Source organism: Cyanistes caeruleus, chromosome 1 (genome assembly GCF_971803275.1).
Source record: "Cyanistes caeruleus chromosome 1, bCyaCae1.hap1.1, whole genome shotgun sequence".
Taxonomy (NCBI): domain Eukaryota; kingdom Metazoa; phylum Chordata; class Aves; order Passeriformes; family Paridae; genus Cyanistes; species Cyanistes caeruleus.
The window spans coordinates 71,796,717-71,815,063 of NC_141701.1; the positions used below are offsets into that span (position 1 = coordinate 71,796,717).

At 37.7% G+C, this 18,347-nt stretch overlaps 1 protein-coding gene across 5 annotated transcripts in view; it reads left to right on the forward strand.

The window, feature by feature from the left end:
* ADCY2 (adenylate cyclase 2) overlaps positions 1-14,720 on the forward strand; it is a 294,388-nt gene extending 279,668 nt beyond the window's left edge. For all 5 annotated transcript variants that reach the window (XM_086900724.1, XM_086900890.1, XM_086900803.1 and 2 more), the window contains 5 exons: positions 5,725-5,871; positions 6,877-6,984; positions 9,001-9,115; positions 13,279-13,403; positions 13,931-14,720. In XM_086900724.1, the coding sequence (XP_086756850.1) occupies positions 5,725-5,871; positions 6,877-6,984; positions 9,001-9,115; positions 13,279-13,403; positions 13,931-14,083 (648 nt within the window). In that variant the 3' untranslated portion in view covers positions 14,084-14,720. The remainder of the gene's footprint in view (positions 1-5,724; positions 5,872-6,876; positions 6,985-9,000; positions 9,116-13,278; positions 13,404-13,930) is intronic.
* Positions 14,721-18,347: the final 3,627 nt, after the last annotated feature.

Here is an 18,347-nt window from a genome sequence, read left to right on the forward strand (position 1 = left end):
ATACCATCTAATGCTGTTTTGAACAGTAGGTCCTTACAGTGAAAATATAAAATTACAGTCACTTTCATTTCCCCTTTCCTTCCTATAAGGTTAGCTTTACAGCACTGAATGCACCATAATAACCTGAAATAAAAAGGCAACATTTTCCTAAGTGGCAATGCACTTTGCCTATTGAAGGACAGTAAAAACAGGTGAGGAGGAGGAAGAACAGAATGGATGAATCAACATGCGTTTAATTTTAAATCATACGAATTGAGATACTTTTTCCTTCGTGATCAAAGTTGAAACCAGGTTCTGAATATTCTCCTGTTCGCTGGCAAGCTTGTTTATTAGAATGAAAATTAACCTTTTCCCTGAACCAGTGGCTATGTTAATTCTGGAAAGATGTTCTGAATTACCTGCTTACTCACTGCTTAATGGACCTAATCCAAGCACCAGAAAAGTCACCTAAAAGGTCCATTTTTACTCTTCTGGAAACTAGATTTGCTCCTAATATTCCTTTACAGTAATAATAAAGAAAATAAAAATCAGTAAATAAATAAATCCATTTAGAGAGAGTAACAGCTATAGAGATCTTAAATGTAAGAGTTTGATTTACTTGTGCATGCCAAATAATTGTTTCAAAACTGACAAAAGAGCGCAGATATAGGGATTCATTTTTGATCTTCTGAGCCAAAAAGGACAACATCTTTCTTCCCTTTCACGGTGGTTTGCATTAAGCAGTACTAATCAGGACTGCATTTCAATACTTTAGTATTCCCTGCAAATATTCATTTGGTAGCTAACGTCGAACAAAAGTTGCTGTGGGGTTCCTTTGAATGCAGTGAAGATGCTAGCTGGAAGCAAAGTTGACTCAGCTCCAGTTCTCAGTTCTCAGCAAACCATCAGCAAACCATCAGCAAACCATCAGGAGATTGCTTTTTTGATTATGTGCTACTCTACCTCAGCTCGCCAGCAGTGCAACACCATCTGCTTACCTTTGTATTGACTACTGGATTTGTCTTGTCTCCCCTTAAGATTCTTAGATTGAAATGAGTTTATTTAATTTAATGAAGCACAGAAATGGTAATGTGCTGAGCTCCCTAACTCATGTCAGGTGAAGTAAAAAATATTTTACATAATTTTAATGACATCCATTAAAAAAACCCCGAAAACTCAAGTTGTTCCTTGTTTTGTTTCTTTCTACAGTTTTCAAAGGAAGGCCCATTCAAATCTCTGATAGTATTCAGAAATAAAAGTATCTGTCATGTCTTCAGATTTGTTTCAATGTCAGCAAGGTTGTGTATGTAGATACACCTAAAGATGTTAGGGCAGTTACACCTTTGTTTTCTCTGTGTGGATACCTAAGTCAACAGATACGACATTGAAATTTGTCCACATTTTCCTTAGCTCCAAACATTCAAGTTAGTATAGATTTACGTGTGTTCTCTTCTATTTAAAACAAATTCCGAGATTAAGAAGACAGATGAATATTCTATTTCAAAATACTACGTCCCTTAATATTTTGCATGCAGCTGTATGGAGAAAAGGGAAAACAAACTGTGCTGCTGAAAAAGAAGGCAGGCAGAAAAAATGGAAAGGGAAAAAGTGAGTGGATGAATGCTAATGGGGAGCAGCAGGACTGTAGTTTCAAATGACCATTATAGCAGGATATACATTGACTAGCGCTAATACACCAAAAGCAAAGTTCCTTCAGAGCAAATAATAAAGGTTTGTTTCCTTTACTAGAACCTCCAGAGCTGGGTTTCTGCTTATGGTCTGCATGCTGGATACAAGACAGGTTATTTTCCAGTTGAGAGAAAGACGGGCTCAAATCTAAAATGAAAAGTAGGAAAGAGGGACAGGATTCAATATATCTGCACTTGGCTTTTGCAGTTTTCTCTTTAATGCTTTTATCCTTCAGATTCTCTATTAGTAAAAAGTGCTCGGGAGCTTTTTTGCTGCAAGCTAACTGGCAAGCCCATCACTGAGCAAGAGGAATTGTGCTTTATGAGCTACAGGATGGAGCTAGCACCTTACTTAGAGCAAAAATTCTGCCCCAGAGAAGCTGACCACCATAGCCTTCCAAGGGATAGAATTAGACTGGTTTTCCTTCTTGATCCCAGGAAGATCTTCAGGCACTGGAGATGAGGGGACAGTAAAAGGAACATAATTTGCAGAATTTCAGATGTTATTAAAGAGGAAAAAGGCTTGAATGCAAAGGACAGGGTGATTTTGTTTTTGTTAAAATAAGAAAAGCTGTTCCTTCCTAGAATGGTAATGCATTTATTTTTATGACTACACATTTTGGAGAGTACTGTTTCAAGAGAAGAACTTTCAGGAAAATTAAGGCACTCAGTTGTAACATCCTATATTATTTTGATCTAAATAAACTAGCTGGGGATGACTCCTTAAAATTCTCTGAAATTTATTGTGATAGTCAGAACTACTATTCATCTGGTTATAAATAGTTATATATCTGGTTATATCTTGTTGTTTCCATGATGGTGCTATGTTATTGAGCATTATGGATATTGCCCCAGTATTAGATAGGAAGGAGGACAAGTAGGTTGCTATAGCTGAAGTTACAGGGAAGGTGACCTGAGGAAATAGAAGTAAAGCTGAGTTAACCACAGAATGTAGTCTCTGTACCTTGCTAGGGAAACACTCCCATCTGACCATCCAGGAGCTACTCTGGCAGTCACACCTACACCACCTGAGCTGGGACCGAGTCCCCTTCACAGTGGGCAGCTCCAGTGAGCCAACAGGTGCCCCACCTGATTCTCCACACACAACACACTCACAGTCAGACCAGATTTCCTTACTGGCTTGACCTCTGGGTTCAGTCACAGAATTCTGGATTTAATCATTTTGCAACAAGAGAGTAAAGCTTGAGCTGTGAATCACAACAATATATCCCATCCCTACAGCACACAGTCGTGATGGAGCTTCAGCAATCCTATAGATATAGAATCCTTTGAAAACACAGGATGCACAAAAATCTAGTAATAAATAATTTGTCTCATCCAGCTGCTCGTGTTCCTGTCTGTCTGTCATTATTTTCATGTTTGCTCAGAAACTTCCTTCACACCTGTGATGGGATGAAACAGTCAGCAGTTTTCCCATCACTCTGTTATTTTTTAGTTATACATCAGCAGTTAAGATCCTCCATGTCTGTCCACATCTGTGTACAGGCACACCACATTCTTCCAAAAGGACACACTGACTGTCAAATTGCAAAACCCAAGTTTTTCTAAGTAAAAAGGGAAATAATATCTTATGCTTCTTGAACTCACAGAATAAATTCTTTTCATGTGAGCACTGAAATCCCTTTTTACTCAAATAACAACTTGAAGGTAGTTTTACATTAGATAACAGCCTGTGCTAGTTTTGCAGTATTTGATATTTAGTAAAAAAGAAAAAATATTTATAAAAGTTATTTTTTTGAAAGAAGCTGCTGAGAGTTTTTTCTGTGCTTAGAAAAAACTAATAGCTGACTAATTTTAAAAATAAACAACTGATAATACTATTAAGAAGCTAGATTTGCCTCTATGAGGTTTACATTCTAAAAATAAACAGGCCTTTTTTTTACTTCTGGCTTTGAAAGGTAACTAAGCTCTAGTAGAGCTAGCCCTGCACTTCCTGTGCCCTGCAAGGCTTGGGGAGAGCCGGGCTGGACCCCAGAAGCTCCTGTGTGTGGTACAGGAGGCCAGAGGGCCCCAGGCTGGTCTGGGCTACAGCCGTAAATATTTTGCTAACACAGCTTTTTTTTTCTCTTGGCTTGGGCAGAGCCAGGGTTCACTGGGCCCTAAGCTGAGCTAGGCTTTTCTTTTCTTCCCAGCAGCTGCTGGGCAAAGAGAGGGGCCCAGCATAGCCTGAAATTTATTACTGTGACTGCTGCAGCTACTGCTTACAACTATCTTTAGGCTTGGGAGAGATATTAACTCTTTTACTACACAGATGACACTTGCAGACCCTGATCTTTTCTCAAAGAAAAAAAAAGTAACAACACATAAAAAAACAACATGAAAACAGCAAGGTCAGTAGAAAAAAAGTCAAGCTTCAGATAGAAAGAGAATGAGAAGATGTTTTAATTGAGCTAAAAGTTCTTTTAGTAAGACTATGAAAATAAACAATAATACACTGAAATATTTCAATCTGTGAGAGAGTATAGAAAGATAAAGTATTCAAACTGTAAATGGGAGCAAATGTATCCATGAGAAACCAAAATAAATGCTAAATAGACTGTGATCCCATGAAAAGCTTGAACAGAAAAAAAGAGAGTGATAAAAATCCTTTGACTCCAGGGAAAAAAATAAAATACCTGTATTCTCAGAAACAAAAACAATTGCAGAAGTAGATAAAGAAAACCTTTGTTTTTAAACAGCCCATACTTAAAATAATACCCCATAATTTGATGTGGCCCATAAATGCAGCTGTAAAAGGTTGTGAAAATGAGAAGAGTTTTCATGACTGCAAATCTTTCCCCAGGCAGCTGCTATTCATAAAATCAAAAAGGCAGAGAGAACTGTTTCTTGTAAAGAAGTCTCCATAGCATTACAAAAAAAAAGGTTCCTCTCCCTATAAGAACTAATAAAAAACTATTGTAAATTTAGAAACTAATTCAAAATCCAAAATTTGTCTCTACATTATCAGTTAAGAAATAAAAAGAAGTCAGGCAAGGGGAGGAAAAAGTTCTAAAAGTTTTATTCTAATGCTTCTAATTCTTTTAGTCTTGTTAATAAAATTTTCTTTATACCTTTTAAGTTAATATTTATTTTTCCTTTCTCCTAATCCATATCTCACAACAAAAAATAAGTAAGTACACTAGTAATTTTAGCCAGCACTAAACCCACCACATTATTTAGTGCATTAGCCAAGAAACTCAAATTCACTAATCTAAACCATTACACAGCCTCTTTTATTGCTGTGTCTACCTTTGTTTATAGAAACTATTTATTTTTTAAGTATTAGTTTAATAAATTTTCTTTCTTTCTGCCTTTTTTGGGGGGATATAAATTTATCCTGAAAGAAGAGATAGTCTAATGTTGAAGGGCAGTGGAGAGGAAACTGAAGGGGTAGTAGGAGGTAGTCATTTTTAGCACCAGAATCTTTCTGTGGAGTAGAGATATTCTCATTTCAGAAGGCACTGCAGACTGCCATAAGTAAGTTTCAGTTCAGGTGACTTCTTTCTTTTTGCCCCAGCTCCTTGTTATGCAAAAGAAAGTGTAATTATTTTGACCTCTTAGGCATATTGTCATTTTAAGTTAGGAACTATCAATCAGGGTCATACTGCATTATGCATTTGTAATACAATGAGTTTGTGATTTTGGTTCAGTTTTTTAGTCAGTACAATAACAAACAGCTAATAATAAATTGGATATTGTTTTACAAAATACATTTTCAGCCATGCAAGCCATACTAAATTCTCTTCATAAGAAGTCTCAGAGATGGGCTCTATCTAATAATTTGTGAACATTTTGTTGAAATAGAGTTAATGTTCAGGAAGAAAAAAAATCATTACAGTATTTTCAGCCTTATATATTGTCTCTTTTATGAACAGGTTGATGCAATATTTAAAATTAATAAATGCAACTAAATGCAAAAAACATCCAACCTCCCTCTTAAGGAATTCTAACTACTGCACACCTCTGTTTTTAGATCCTAGACACAGCATGTTAATAAGGAAACATATTTACAGCTGGGTATGATTAATTTTTTTTCTTCATTCTGTTTTCTTTACAGGATCTCTATCATCAGTCATACGACTGCGTCTGTGTCATGTTTGCCTCTGTTCCAGATTTCAAGGAATTTTACACAGAATCTGATGTAAATAAGGAAGGGTTGGAATGTCTTAGGCTGCTAAATGAGATCATTGCGGACTTTGATGATGTATGTTCCTACAAGAATGATTGACATATGGTTTCAATCTTACTAACTCATGATATGCAACAGTCAGAAAACATACTTGAAGTGGAGAGTGGAAAAGCTGTCAGAATATACTTATGGGGACTATTAACGGAAAAAAGAGATTTATGTGGAATAAATCAGATAGTGATCTGATATCATATTCAATTGCTTTTTATTTGCTATAATGAGAATCCTATGTGTACTTTTTTTTTTTCCCTTTAGCTGCAGCTCTTGAGGCAGTTACATTAAATGTTATGTATTAACCACAGGTTCTAAATACGAATGTGTAAAGTCAGGTATAACTTTGTGTTATACATTTGATACAAGCAAATCAAAGGATTATAAAAGTGTTAATATCCCATTCTCTGAAGTCAGAAGCAAGTAGAGAGCATGACTACAGATGGACAGGGAAAAGGCATCTGTAAAGTTCTCACTGAAAACATTTCTGTATAAGGAAGTTAACTCAGAGTGCAGTGTGAATTTGTGGATCTGCAGCTATAGAGAGTATTTTAGCAGTAAACCCATTTGGAGAGCATTGGGTGCCCAATATTCAAAACAAATTGGGATATATGAACTAAAATCCTTGGTTTTTCACCTCATTGACATGGACTATTCCACTGGCATAGAATAAATGCTTACTTTCAGAAAGCTGCCTAAAGCTTAAATGTTGGCTGGCATGGTGATCCAGTTCCAATATCACATGAGTGCAAAGTCTACTGACTTTTAAAACCTTTATGTAAAATAAGATAGGATTTATTCTCACTGCTATAAATTTCATCCCTTTTAAAAAGGTATTTTAGAAGACAGAAATCCCCTTTCCTTGGAGTTCTATAGCCACTGTTTTATCTACCTTTAAGTCCTTCATTCTGTATATATTTGTGAAACCATTTGAGGTCCATACAGAAACTGTTCTAAGAGTTGATTCTCTGGTGTTAAGAGTAACAGGGCTGCTGATCTGAATAATGAATGACTGTCCTTGTTTTACAGTTATTGTCAAAGCCAAAGTTCAGTGGTGTTGAAAAGATAAAGACCATTGGAAGCACTTACATGGCAGCAACAGGACTGAGTGCTACACCCAACCAAGAGCAGTGTCAGGTACAGGAAAATGTTTCTGCTTAACAAAAAGCATACTGAAATGAAGGCTAAAATTTTGTTCACTAGGCTGCAGGTTATATATATAATGTGGTCTAGTTTTTTTCTTATTAGCATAGATTGTATTGTACTGGACAAGTATATACTTTAGCAGTCTGTGAATTTTTATTCATATTGCAGTTTGAAAATTCCACCTGTGTGTTTGCTAAAACAGGCTTTCTACTCAAAATACAGTACAGCATTTTATTCCTATGTGCTGCATCAGGACTGGATTTACAGAGCATACAAAAGATTGCAAGAGTTAATGTTTTCCATTGAGCTGGGAGGGAGATTTGCTTTAGTAACTATACACCTATAGAACCCTCAGACTCAGCATTGCAAATATGTTCCTTTGTTTCTAGTTTACTTAATATGGTAGGATTAGGAACTGCAGTCAGTGGAAATCCAGTTCAGAGAAGGAGTTCATAACTTATTCAAAAACTTTGCTTTTGCCTTGATCTTTAGAGTACTACGGGATAGTGTGAGAGAGAGACAGCAATTAAGAATCACCAGTCTCTGCTAAGGATTAATATGCTCTTGCCAAATTCATGTTCCTTCTAAACACAAGCAATTACCACATGAACTATAGACCCTAAGGATCCTGAAGACAAGGAATTATTTTAAATTAGCTCTGATATTTAATACAGGGAGGTGAAGGGAATGAAGAAAATGCAGAACTTGAGACTGAAGATGTGAAGACATAGAGAGCTCTCCATCACAACTAAAACTAGTGTATTCAGAGGAAGAAATTTATCATTTGAGTGATTTCCACAATCAGGAGATCCACAGTTAGCATTCCTTTGGTGATTTAGTTCACATTCTCAACATAAATCCACAACTCAGCAGCCTTCAGTTTCTTCCAGATTCTCAAAGATGCACAGATCCTGCAGTATCTACTGTGGCAGCAACTGACTGGTAGACATACTGCTGGGAACCACCTCCAACTTAAAATATGCATCCAAGGAAGACTAAGTTTCTAGGAAAAGGGTCTGAACCGGTCCATCTGTTTTATCTAAGAGTGAACTCTGAAGAAAACAGATTTCATTTACCTAAACAGCTGTTCCAGCAAGCACCACTACTGTCCCACCCTAGGTTGATGCATGCACTCCATGAGTCATCTCTGAAGTTGTCATCTGTCCATCTCTTCTGTCCCTTTATCTCAAGAAATAGGGAAGATTCAGTAATTTTTCTCATAGAGATTAAGAAGTCCATGTCTTACGAAATCATTCACTTACTCACAGATCGTACCATAGTCTGTGGGACACAAAAATCCATTTTCTCTTCAGCCTGAAAGGACTCAAAACAGCACTTAAAATCAGGCTACTTTGTTATGTATGAGGAAAGATTAAGTCTACAGCCTTGATAAGTGGTCTAAGCTCTGTAAATAAAAGGGCAGAGTGGGGTTGCCCTCTTCCTCTTGTATTTTAGTCATTTTCAGGTCTGTTAAATGTTCTCAGAGGTATTTGCTTATCTGCAAGATGAGATCAGTGGAAGAATTCTTAAAATTGTGAATTTCACTGGATCTTTAGCATTTTATAAGGGTGCTGAGCTGTGCAACAGTGAGAGGGAAGAAACTCTGTGGGGTTGTCCACAAGCATTATTTATTATGAAAGGGAATACAATAGAAGCAGACACTTAGAGAAAATGAATTAAATTCTAGGCACACAAAGATGTTGAGTGCCTGCAGCATTAGATAGCAGGTAATCAGTCACTTGACAATCAAAAGGCATGGTTTGGATCTATCACCTCTAGACTGCCTGGTAGTACAGAAGTGAAATGCATGCTGTCTCTTGGCCATTGTTTGATCTAATGCTGGACAGGATACCTTCTACATTACTTCTCTACATCTGCCTGCTGACACTAGGACATTCCTAAGGGCTTAAGTGTCTTCAAGTGTTCAGCATATTTTGGTTGTTATTCTCACAGTAACCAAGGCTCACAAGAACAATTTTACACTATTTGTTTGTCTTTTGAATTCAGGAACCTGAACGACAGTATATGCACATAGGAACTATGGTGGAGTTTGCATTTGCCTTGGTGGCAAAACTGGATGTCATAAACAAGCATTCATTCAATGACTTCAAGTTACGAGTAGGTGAGTATCACAGGATTCTTAGGAGAATATCATGGTCAATGGGGAGAATTCAGTGCAAACTACCAGCTGATTAAAAGAGTGGTAGAACTAACTAAAAGAGCCATGATAGTAAAATCACCATCTCTACCCTGTTTAAAACGGCCTACATGGTACTGCCCACACAACCCCCAGTGTTTCAAGGTTTAAAAAAAAAGGCAGTATTCCTATTTAAAGAATGGCTGAAAAAAAGTGTTCACATGGCTCTGAATGGTTTTATGGTAATTCTGTAAAAATTATTGTAGAGGTTATAAGCCATACATTTTTGGAAGTTTATAAAGACCAAAAGAATACCCAAGAAAGAAGCCCAGACTGGGCTTTGCAAAACTATATAAATGGTTTTTCAGAGGACAGGAGTTTAAATAACTCCAGTGAGGCTGGAGTTTGAAATATTTTACATGTACTAGATTCAAGCAAGAACACAAAAATGCATCTTTCCTTTGCAGTGTTAGACAAGGGAAAGTATTTGTCTTTGTTATTCAGATAATACCAAAGATGACTAGCTATTTCTTTTGGAAAGAGGCATCCTGTATGTTTCAGTTTCTAATTGCTTCTTCTTGTTTATCCTGGTATTTTTAAAAATAAATAGACAGCTGCAGTAAGCAGTAGAAAGAACAATGAAATAAATTAATTCAGAGCTGGTCAAGAACCATATGTTCCAAAATGTTTATTTCCTGATAGCAGTGCACAGCAGTTTCACAATGCAATATGTAACATGGAAAGTGTGAAATGAAAACAATAAGCAAATATTGAAAACCCATAAATTCTGTGTACGTGTCAAAAATATTTGATTTCCAACCATTATTCTCCTGTCTTGTCTTTTTCTTGCTGTGCCACTTGTTCTTCCTTTTCAGTTACTCCTTTCAAGTCTATTTCACAGTGCCACCCACTGGCAAAACTTGCTGTCTTCTGCCTCTGGCTTTTTAGGGTACTCCTTTGCAAGTATGTTTTGTATTCCTTTCTAAAGCTAAAAATAACAAGTCAAATCAGATGTATGCTTCTTGAGAAGCATACTTCTTAACAGTGTTACAGAACTTGATGGTTCTTGCCTTAGCTGACATGGCACATACTTGCAAACACATTTGTATCATCAGCTTCAATACAGACAGAGAGCTGCTGGATGCCGGGGCTGCATCTGCAAATTGTTTAAAGGAGTACTGAGTCCTTTTAAGTGGAGATCATGAAGCAAAATAAAACGCTCAGTTTGGATTTTTACAGTTCTTGCTAAAGATTACAGAGAACTCAGACTCCTTTGCTTCATAAAATGAGAAAACATTTTAACTCTAAAAGAAACACAGGCCCCAAAGTGGTATTTGTGCCACCATAATCCAACATAGACACCACAGAGATCTTCATTTTTGCTGCACTTCTTCTCTACTTCCCACTGGATGATGAAAGCCTCTGATATCCATACTAATTATAGCTACAGAAGCATTTTAACAACTACTTCTGACTTAGTCCCCACTGTGAGGACTTGTACCCAAACTGCCCTTTGTAAAAGCCTCCCTTGGCCAGCATCTAACTCTGAAATTTTTGCAACTCATAAGAGGTCTCAGCTTTCATAATTTTCTGTGAGTGCCCGAAATGATAGCGTGATTTAGGAGGTACACACTGCTCTGATTTTGTCAGGCAAGAGAGGGGAGCATCTAGATGATATTTTAGGCATTCCTTCCCTTCTCCAAGTCGAGGTGCTTGATTTATGAGACGAGCTTAGATACGCTTTGCAGCAGGTTTTGCACAGGTATTGCTTTCTTTCAGAGGAGAGGCCAGTATGCTGTTTTACATATAACTTCATAGTTAGAACATTTTAGTCTGTGTGTTAGGCGACTTCATTTGGTTCCTGGTTTTGCGTGAAGCTAGGCCATGAGCCCATGCTATAGGATACTTCAGAATGATATATTCTCTGTCATTCCTGCTGCTGAACAGTATTGCATTCCATAGAATGAATGATTAAATATTGTTTTGGATATGAGAGAAAGAGATGATTTCACCCTCTTTTAGAGCATTCACCTGTAGTGAGAGTACTACTCTTCCAGCCTTGCCCCAGCAAACATTCATGTCATGCAGAAAAGACCAACACCAGCAGGAATGATTTAGAGAAGCACAATGCTTGAGTGGCCAGAACACACTCCTAAGAGACACTGGTAGAAGTTCTCTCAGAGGAGGAGGGATCTGAAGGTGACTCTTGAGCCCCTGAGGTATTTCTCAAACCAGCAGCAGTGGTGGTTAAGGAAGGAGGTAAAAAAAAAGTAGTCCCTCTCAAACCACTGTATTTTGTAGAAAGTTCTACTGCATTGCCCCAGTTTCTGGACCATGGCCACACATACCTCTTCAATATTCCCTACTAGCCAGATTGGACTACCCAGCAGATGACTTTTATAGATTCCGCTCTTAGTTCCCCAGTGCTTTCTACAAGTTGTGTGTCATGAAATAGAAAAACCCATCTATGGCTCAGTTGTTAATACAAACTGTTGCAAGGCCCCAGTCCCTTTGTGCATTTAACCCCAAACACTTAGACAAATATATATCAGTTTCCATTTTTTATCTTGTAGTGTTTGCATATTTTCCCAATTTAACTTCTACAGTCAATTTTTCAGGGCTTCCAAGTGGGCTGGTTGTGTAATTGCTAGCCTGCGCTGCCATGTTACATACCAGCTGAGCCATCTTTGAGACCCCTCTCCATCATACAATCAAATATTGCTGCATGGATATATCCCTAAAGATGGTTTCTGTCAATGAATTAACAGAAATTAGTTATGATCCATTGAGATAAATTTAGAAATCCAAATAACTCACTTGTTCAGGCTTTATTTCTCATTAGGCCTAACTTGGCTTTCCTGCTCATCAGTATGTACAGCTACAGTTATAGTACATTTGATGCTGGTTAACAATAGTACTTTGGATTTAGCCTCCTAGTTTCTTTCCCTACTAGCAGAGTACAGCTCACTGCCTTCACAGATGTAACATAGGTTACAAACTGACTGAAAGATAAAAAATGCCCAGTCTAATGAGGGACTATATTGCTCTGTCATATACTATGCATAAGCTACTGTGTGCTTAATCAAATTATTTGAATAAATATATTTATACTGCAGATCTTTAGTACCATTTATGTACCATTTATGGTACTTTAGAACATTCTATATGGTCAGTCCAGCCTTCCGAACAAGGCTTCAAATCCCCATGCTCATTTGCACTAGTTTATTCTACATTTAAGAAGCAAAGAAGCTATAAAAGTAACTTGATTTGGCTGTCAACTATTGCAGAGAGAAGTCCTTTTCACTACAAGTAGAAATTAAAAGAGATTCTTGTATATCTGTTTTCCCAGAGGCTGCTGCTCAACCCACAGTGTGGTGTTCATGCTACATAATAAAGGTGGCAGCAGGTTATTAAGATGCTATTGGTTAAAAATAAAAAATTACTCAGGAGGGGAGGGAGCTGTAAAATTAAGATTAGATTAACTGACTTCTGGCATTTTTATAACTAACATTCTCCTGCTGTAAATGGTTGATAAAACCATGGTGAACAACTGTTTGCTGCTGTACTCACTATTCAGCGAGGACCAAATGCTGCATTCATTGACTTGCTATTTGCCAGATGCACTGTATGTCCTTGTTTGGTGGATTTTCACAGAATCACAGAATCACAGAATCAATTAAGTTGGAAAAGACCTCTGAGATCATCAAGTCTGATCAATGACTGAACACCCCCATGTCAACTAGATGGGGGCATGGACATAGCACCAAATGCTATGTCCAGTCTTTTCTTAAACACCTCCAGGGACAGTGACTCCACCACCTCCCCAGGCAGCTCCTTCCAATGTCTAGTCACCCTTCATGTGAAGCAATTGTTCCTAAAATGATCACCTAAATCTCCCCTGGCACTGCTTGAGACTGTCGTCTTAACCTGGCACTGCTTGCCTGGGAGAAGACAGCAACCCCCACCTGGCTACAGCCTCCTTTCAAATAGCTGTAGGGAGTGATAAGGTTTCCTCTGAGCCTCATTTTCTCAAGGCTAAACAACCCCAGCTCCCTCAGAGGCTCCTCACAGAACTTGTGTTCCAGGGCCTTCACCAGCTTTGTTGCCTTTCTCTTCATTGGTAATGTCAAGGTTCTGATATTTTCCAGGTATAAACCATGGACCTGTAATAGCTGGAGTAATTGGAGCTCAAAAACCACAATATGATATATGGGGCAATACAGTAAATGTGGCCAGCAGAATGGACAGCACTGGTGTCTTAGATAAAATACAGGTAAGTGTTGATGTTGTGCTAGTGGGCTTTCATCTAAAATGGCAGAATGGCCTAAAGTTTGATTCACCAACAGTTATGTGAGAAACTGGCAACAGCAGCACTGAAAGGTGATGCTAACCATCACCTTACTATCACTTCATTTAAATAGCCTTAGTTGTTGTAGAAAAATAGGGAAGCTTGGGTCTACTCAAGTGAAAACAAGCTCCTGAAGTTGAGGAAAGTGCTGTGTTAGGAAGAGTATTGTCCCTAGCTCCATTTAGCTATCTACAGGCTCTCTGCTGGCAACCCTGGGTACAAAAGTGGTTACACCAGATTTGATACTTGATGTAAGTGATTAGAATGGGCATCCAACAACAGAGTGCTTGAAAGCTTAGGTGTTCAAAGCTCACTTGAGACACTTAAAGACCTTTTAAGCATTACAGAAAACCCCTTATAACTGAATAGAACATTATGTTATCTTCACACTCTGGAAGAAGATTTTGCTCTGCTTTGTTATCAACACTGTCTGTATTACTGTATTGTTGCAGGTTACAGAGGAGACAAACAACGTCCTGCAAACACTGGGGTACATGAGCACCTGTAGAGGAATAATAAATGTAAAAGGAAAAGGAGAATTAAAGACATACTTTGTACATACGGAAATGACAAGATCCGTGTCACAAGGGAACATGGCATCTTGAAGATGCTTTTACGTGTCAGCAGTACTATATTTTCAGGAAAGTATCACGCACTTTTTAACTACATTTTGGCCCTTAACATGCGTGCTATTTTCTTGTATGTGGCACTTATTTTAATATGGCTGCAGAATAGTCCCATGAGCCATCATTTCGCACCTCGATATTTCTATGTTCAAGGACAGTTGTGATGTATGCGATAGGACTGCAAGATTGTACTGCTACTTGCACTGTTATTCAAATACAAGAAAAGAAGGAATAGGAATCAAAAGGAGGTTACACATCCTGAAAGGACTAAAGAGAAGTGTTAGTGACAAATGTGGGGGAAAAAAGGCAATAAAGCTAGGGGTGCATACTATTTTCTGATGCATGGTGTTTTCTGGAAAATACAGTCGCTCCTCAATACCATCCACTAATATGGTATTAAAGTATACAGTATTGTAGATAAGTTTACTCTGTCCACACATGATTTGGATGTGATCACCAGTTGCATCTCATAGCCAGGGACACGTTGGGTGGCTTGCTGGCATTCTTTCTGACGAGAGAACTAACAATGCTGGAATAGTTTTGTACAAACGTGTCAAATGTTTTGAAGCTATTGTATTTTGTAAGGTTAACTCATTAAAAGTTTATATGTACTTTGTCTTACTGTTGCTGTCTCTTAGTTTTGCTTCCTTTCTTGTCTTCTGTCACTTTGAAGCTGTGTGTTTTCTGCTGCTGCCACTGCTTTTTATTCAGTAGCTAGATGTTGAGGCAGGCTGTGGCCAGCTATCTCAACAGCCTTGGTCAATAATATCTGCTAGACTTGCTACTGCCTTTCAGAAACTGTCACTTCTGTTGTCTTCAGTCATGGGTGGCATGCTCGACACTTTGCAGTCACTATCTAGGTGATACAGAAGACTGACTCAAATCCATAAACACAACCAAAGTGAGGGATACTGACAACAGTAGCAGTGCTGCTACCTAACTGGCCTGGAGTGCTTAAACAGGAGAAGCTGTACAAGAGAAGAAAAAGTTCTGTTTTGCACTTTGACAACCTCTTTTGCTATTGTATGCATTTCACTTAACCTTCACAACACTGGATTTTGTGGGATATTTAAAGTAATAATCTAATTTATACTTACTAGGATATGAGTAAAATGCTATTTTGTGGGTATTTCAGATTAATTTAAATCCCTTTGAATTCAAAGGTATCATACTTGCAGAGTTTCATAGATGAGCCAGGTGACAGCAAAAGTAGGTAATTTTACTATCAATTCTCCTTTGAAGCACAGATAGTAACAATTAAGTTTTGCATTGTTGTAATCAATTCCTTCAATCATGGCATTCTAACAATAATACTATTTACAAAATAGCATATAATTACAAGATTTTTTTTCTGAATGATACCATATGAATATGGAAATCAACTCATGCACGTCTGGCAATGTTATTGAAATGTAAAAAGTATTCAGACTGCTCATTCATGAAACTTACATATATACATACATATACATTTGTATAGCATTGGTATCCCTTCTGAAGTTCTCAGAACTGTGGGTCCCAAATACATGGCGTCAGTCCAGTCTCACTGAATGTGGCAGTTTACTCACATCAGCCATCTGCTCACTAATGAACTGGAATGACAGTACATTTCAAAGTGCCTAATTTGCTGTAAAACAGACAATCTGAATTTTGATCACCTTAAGCAACTCTAAAAGCAAAATGTAACTTACTTCACTTAAGTTTGACTTAACATACTTGATTTTTCATCCAGTCCTGGAGACTTTTAAATAATAATTTTCAAGACAGGTGCTCAGTCTAATAAAATCTCATGAAAAATATTTTTGTTGTCTTTATGATTTCTTCCTTTTAATTATTAAGTATTATTTAATTATTAAGTATTTATTCCTTTTAATTATTAAGTTTTCCAGTGGAATTAAAGACTTTCCAAATAGCTCACATGGCTGCAAAACCAATGTCCCAGTCATTGACTAGCTGTCAGTTAGCTGTCACTTAAGACTTCTCCAAAATCCCTCCTTGCCTATAAATCTGTCTTAGGAACACTGAAATAAGTTATTATCATCTCCTTCTTAGACTTTGAATGTACTCTGGGCCTTTAAAATCAGTGTGGCACTACCACAGGTCAATGCAATAATTTCTTACTGTGGATGAAAACTCTTATTATATTGACACTATTATATTGTCATATATATGTGCTGCTTTCAGGTATAACCTGTGCATTCAGGATTTTGCTTTCATTTGTATTCTTGCACATCATTAACAAACCTTGTACCTAACTCCATAGTCTTGTTTCTATGATTTTTATAAAAGTTAAACAGTATTATTTCTGTAAGCTATGAAATATTAAAACATTTGAATGGTGGGGAGCTGACTAGTCCAATGAAATATAAAGAAAGGTATATGTGTCCTCCAAGAGCATGTTGAAAATGCCCATGTTCAAAGCATTCATATTTCACTGGTGTTCTTCTCTCATTTTGTAATTGCATTTACATTCTTGCAGCCAAATCCTACTAAAGAACACGAAAGTGGGCAAAAGATACATGTATCTTTGCCCCGACAAAGAAAGGTGCATACCATCCTCTCTACCTTCAGTTGCTGAGTATTATTCTTCCTAGTGCTGAGAAGCCATTTGTATTTAATAAATACCTCTTGTCTTCCAATGCATTTTACATGTTTATACTGGCTTATTTTTCCTCTGTCTAGATTCACTTATGAAAATAACTTAATTTCCTCCTCCTGCAGCAATTTTGGCCTCTGTAACTGGATATAACACTATTCATGTATCAGCTCATAGCCTGAAAAACTTTATGATAATGATGTAAACATTCCATATATTCCATATCATGGTAAGATTCATCGAGTTCTACAACTTCCATGTTGGTGACATAGTTCACAGCTCGCTAGTGAAACTAGTGGGACTTCCAAAAGTACAATGGAAACTCATTTCACACTGTAAGGCAGCAGCCAAAAGATCAGTGTAAGAGTGATTCACTGTGGTCTGGGAAAATCAAATGGGAACACCTGGTAAGCCTGCTGGAATTGTTTTTCCAAGACAGTGCTTTGCTCCAATTTATGGAGGGCTACCAAAGGACAGGAAGAAAGATGAGACTTGCAGATGTTTTTATAAACTATGAAAATAGTTTGGATTACGTGTAAATAAATACTATTTAGCTGATGTTTCTAAAAAGAGACATTAGTGTCTTATTTATGCTATGTGAAAAGCATTTTTCATTTTCTTATATTCATATATGCTTCCTCCAATTTGTAAAATATCCTCCCTTTTTCCACTGAGACACAAGTAGTTCAGCCTGATTGTCTCTAAAGTAATGTGAGGGAAGACCTGTTAAGTCACTGTTAAAATATATTATTAGCTTGTACTTTAATACATAGTTTTCCTTCTTGTTGTGGTTATGTATGAACATACACTAATTTTTATTTTTCAGATAGCAGATTCTAGGTGTAAATATCCTTCAAGATTTTTTACAGGTGAACCCCAAACAATTTTAAGTCTAGGGATTTTTTGTTTTATTGTCTTCGTTTTGGAAGACAGGTGTCTGCTAGGGAGGGCAGGAGCCTCCCTTGGCATGAAAAATGTATACCACTCTCTCCTAATTACTATAATTTTGAAATCAAGGTGCTCTCAGGCAAAGATATGGGGATAGGAATAACAGTTCTTTACTAGTATGTATAACAAGGCAAACAAACAACAACTATGGCATTAATAACAAAACAGAACCAGGGACCCCATGACAGCCTTCTCGGCCGAGACAGGAAAGGATGGAAGAGAGGCTTTGCTTCACAAACCCCCTCAGGCAGTCAGTCCCCGTGCTCCTGCAGCGCTCTGTGGAACAGCCAGCTGGAACGGCAGGAATGAGCAGAAATCCCGGGCAGCTGGATGAGGTGTATCAGAGGCTCCGTGGCGATGGCTGGCACGGCAGCACGTCCCGGCAGTACAGGGGGTGCAAGGCCCACAAACAAAGAAGCAGCAGCCGCTCTGTCTGGGCTATGGCAAATTCCTTTTTCCAAGTGTCTGTCCTGCTTGGAAAAAGAACCAGCTTCCCTACCACAGCTGCCCTCACCTTCTCTTTTACCTGCCCTCCCTTCCTCCCTGGGCCCAGCCAAGTATCAGCAATCAGGTTTCCCCACAACTAATGGGAAAAATTCCATAGGTGAGAAGGAAGGACACCTAACCCTGAACATTTATTCTTCATTTTTTGAAGAGTGATTCTGAGGAGAAAATATAAAATTGTAGATGTATGTGCCTTAA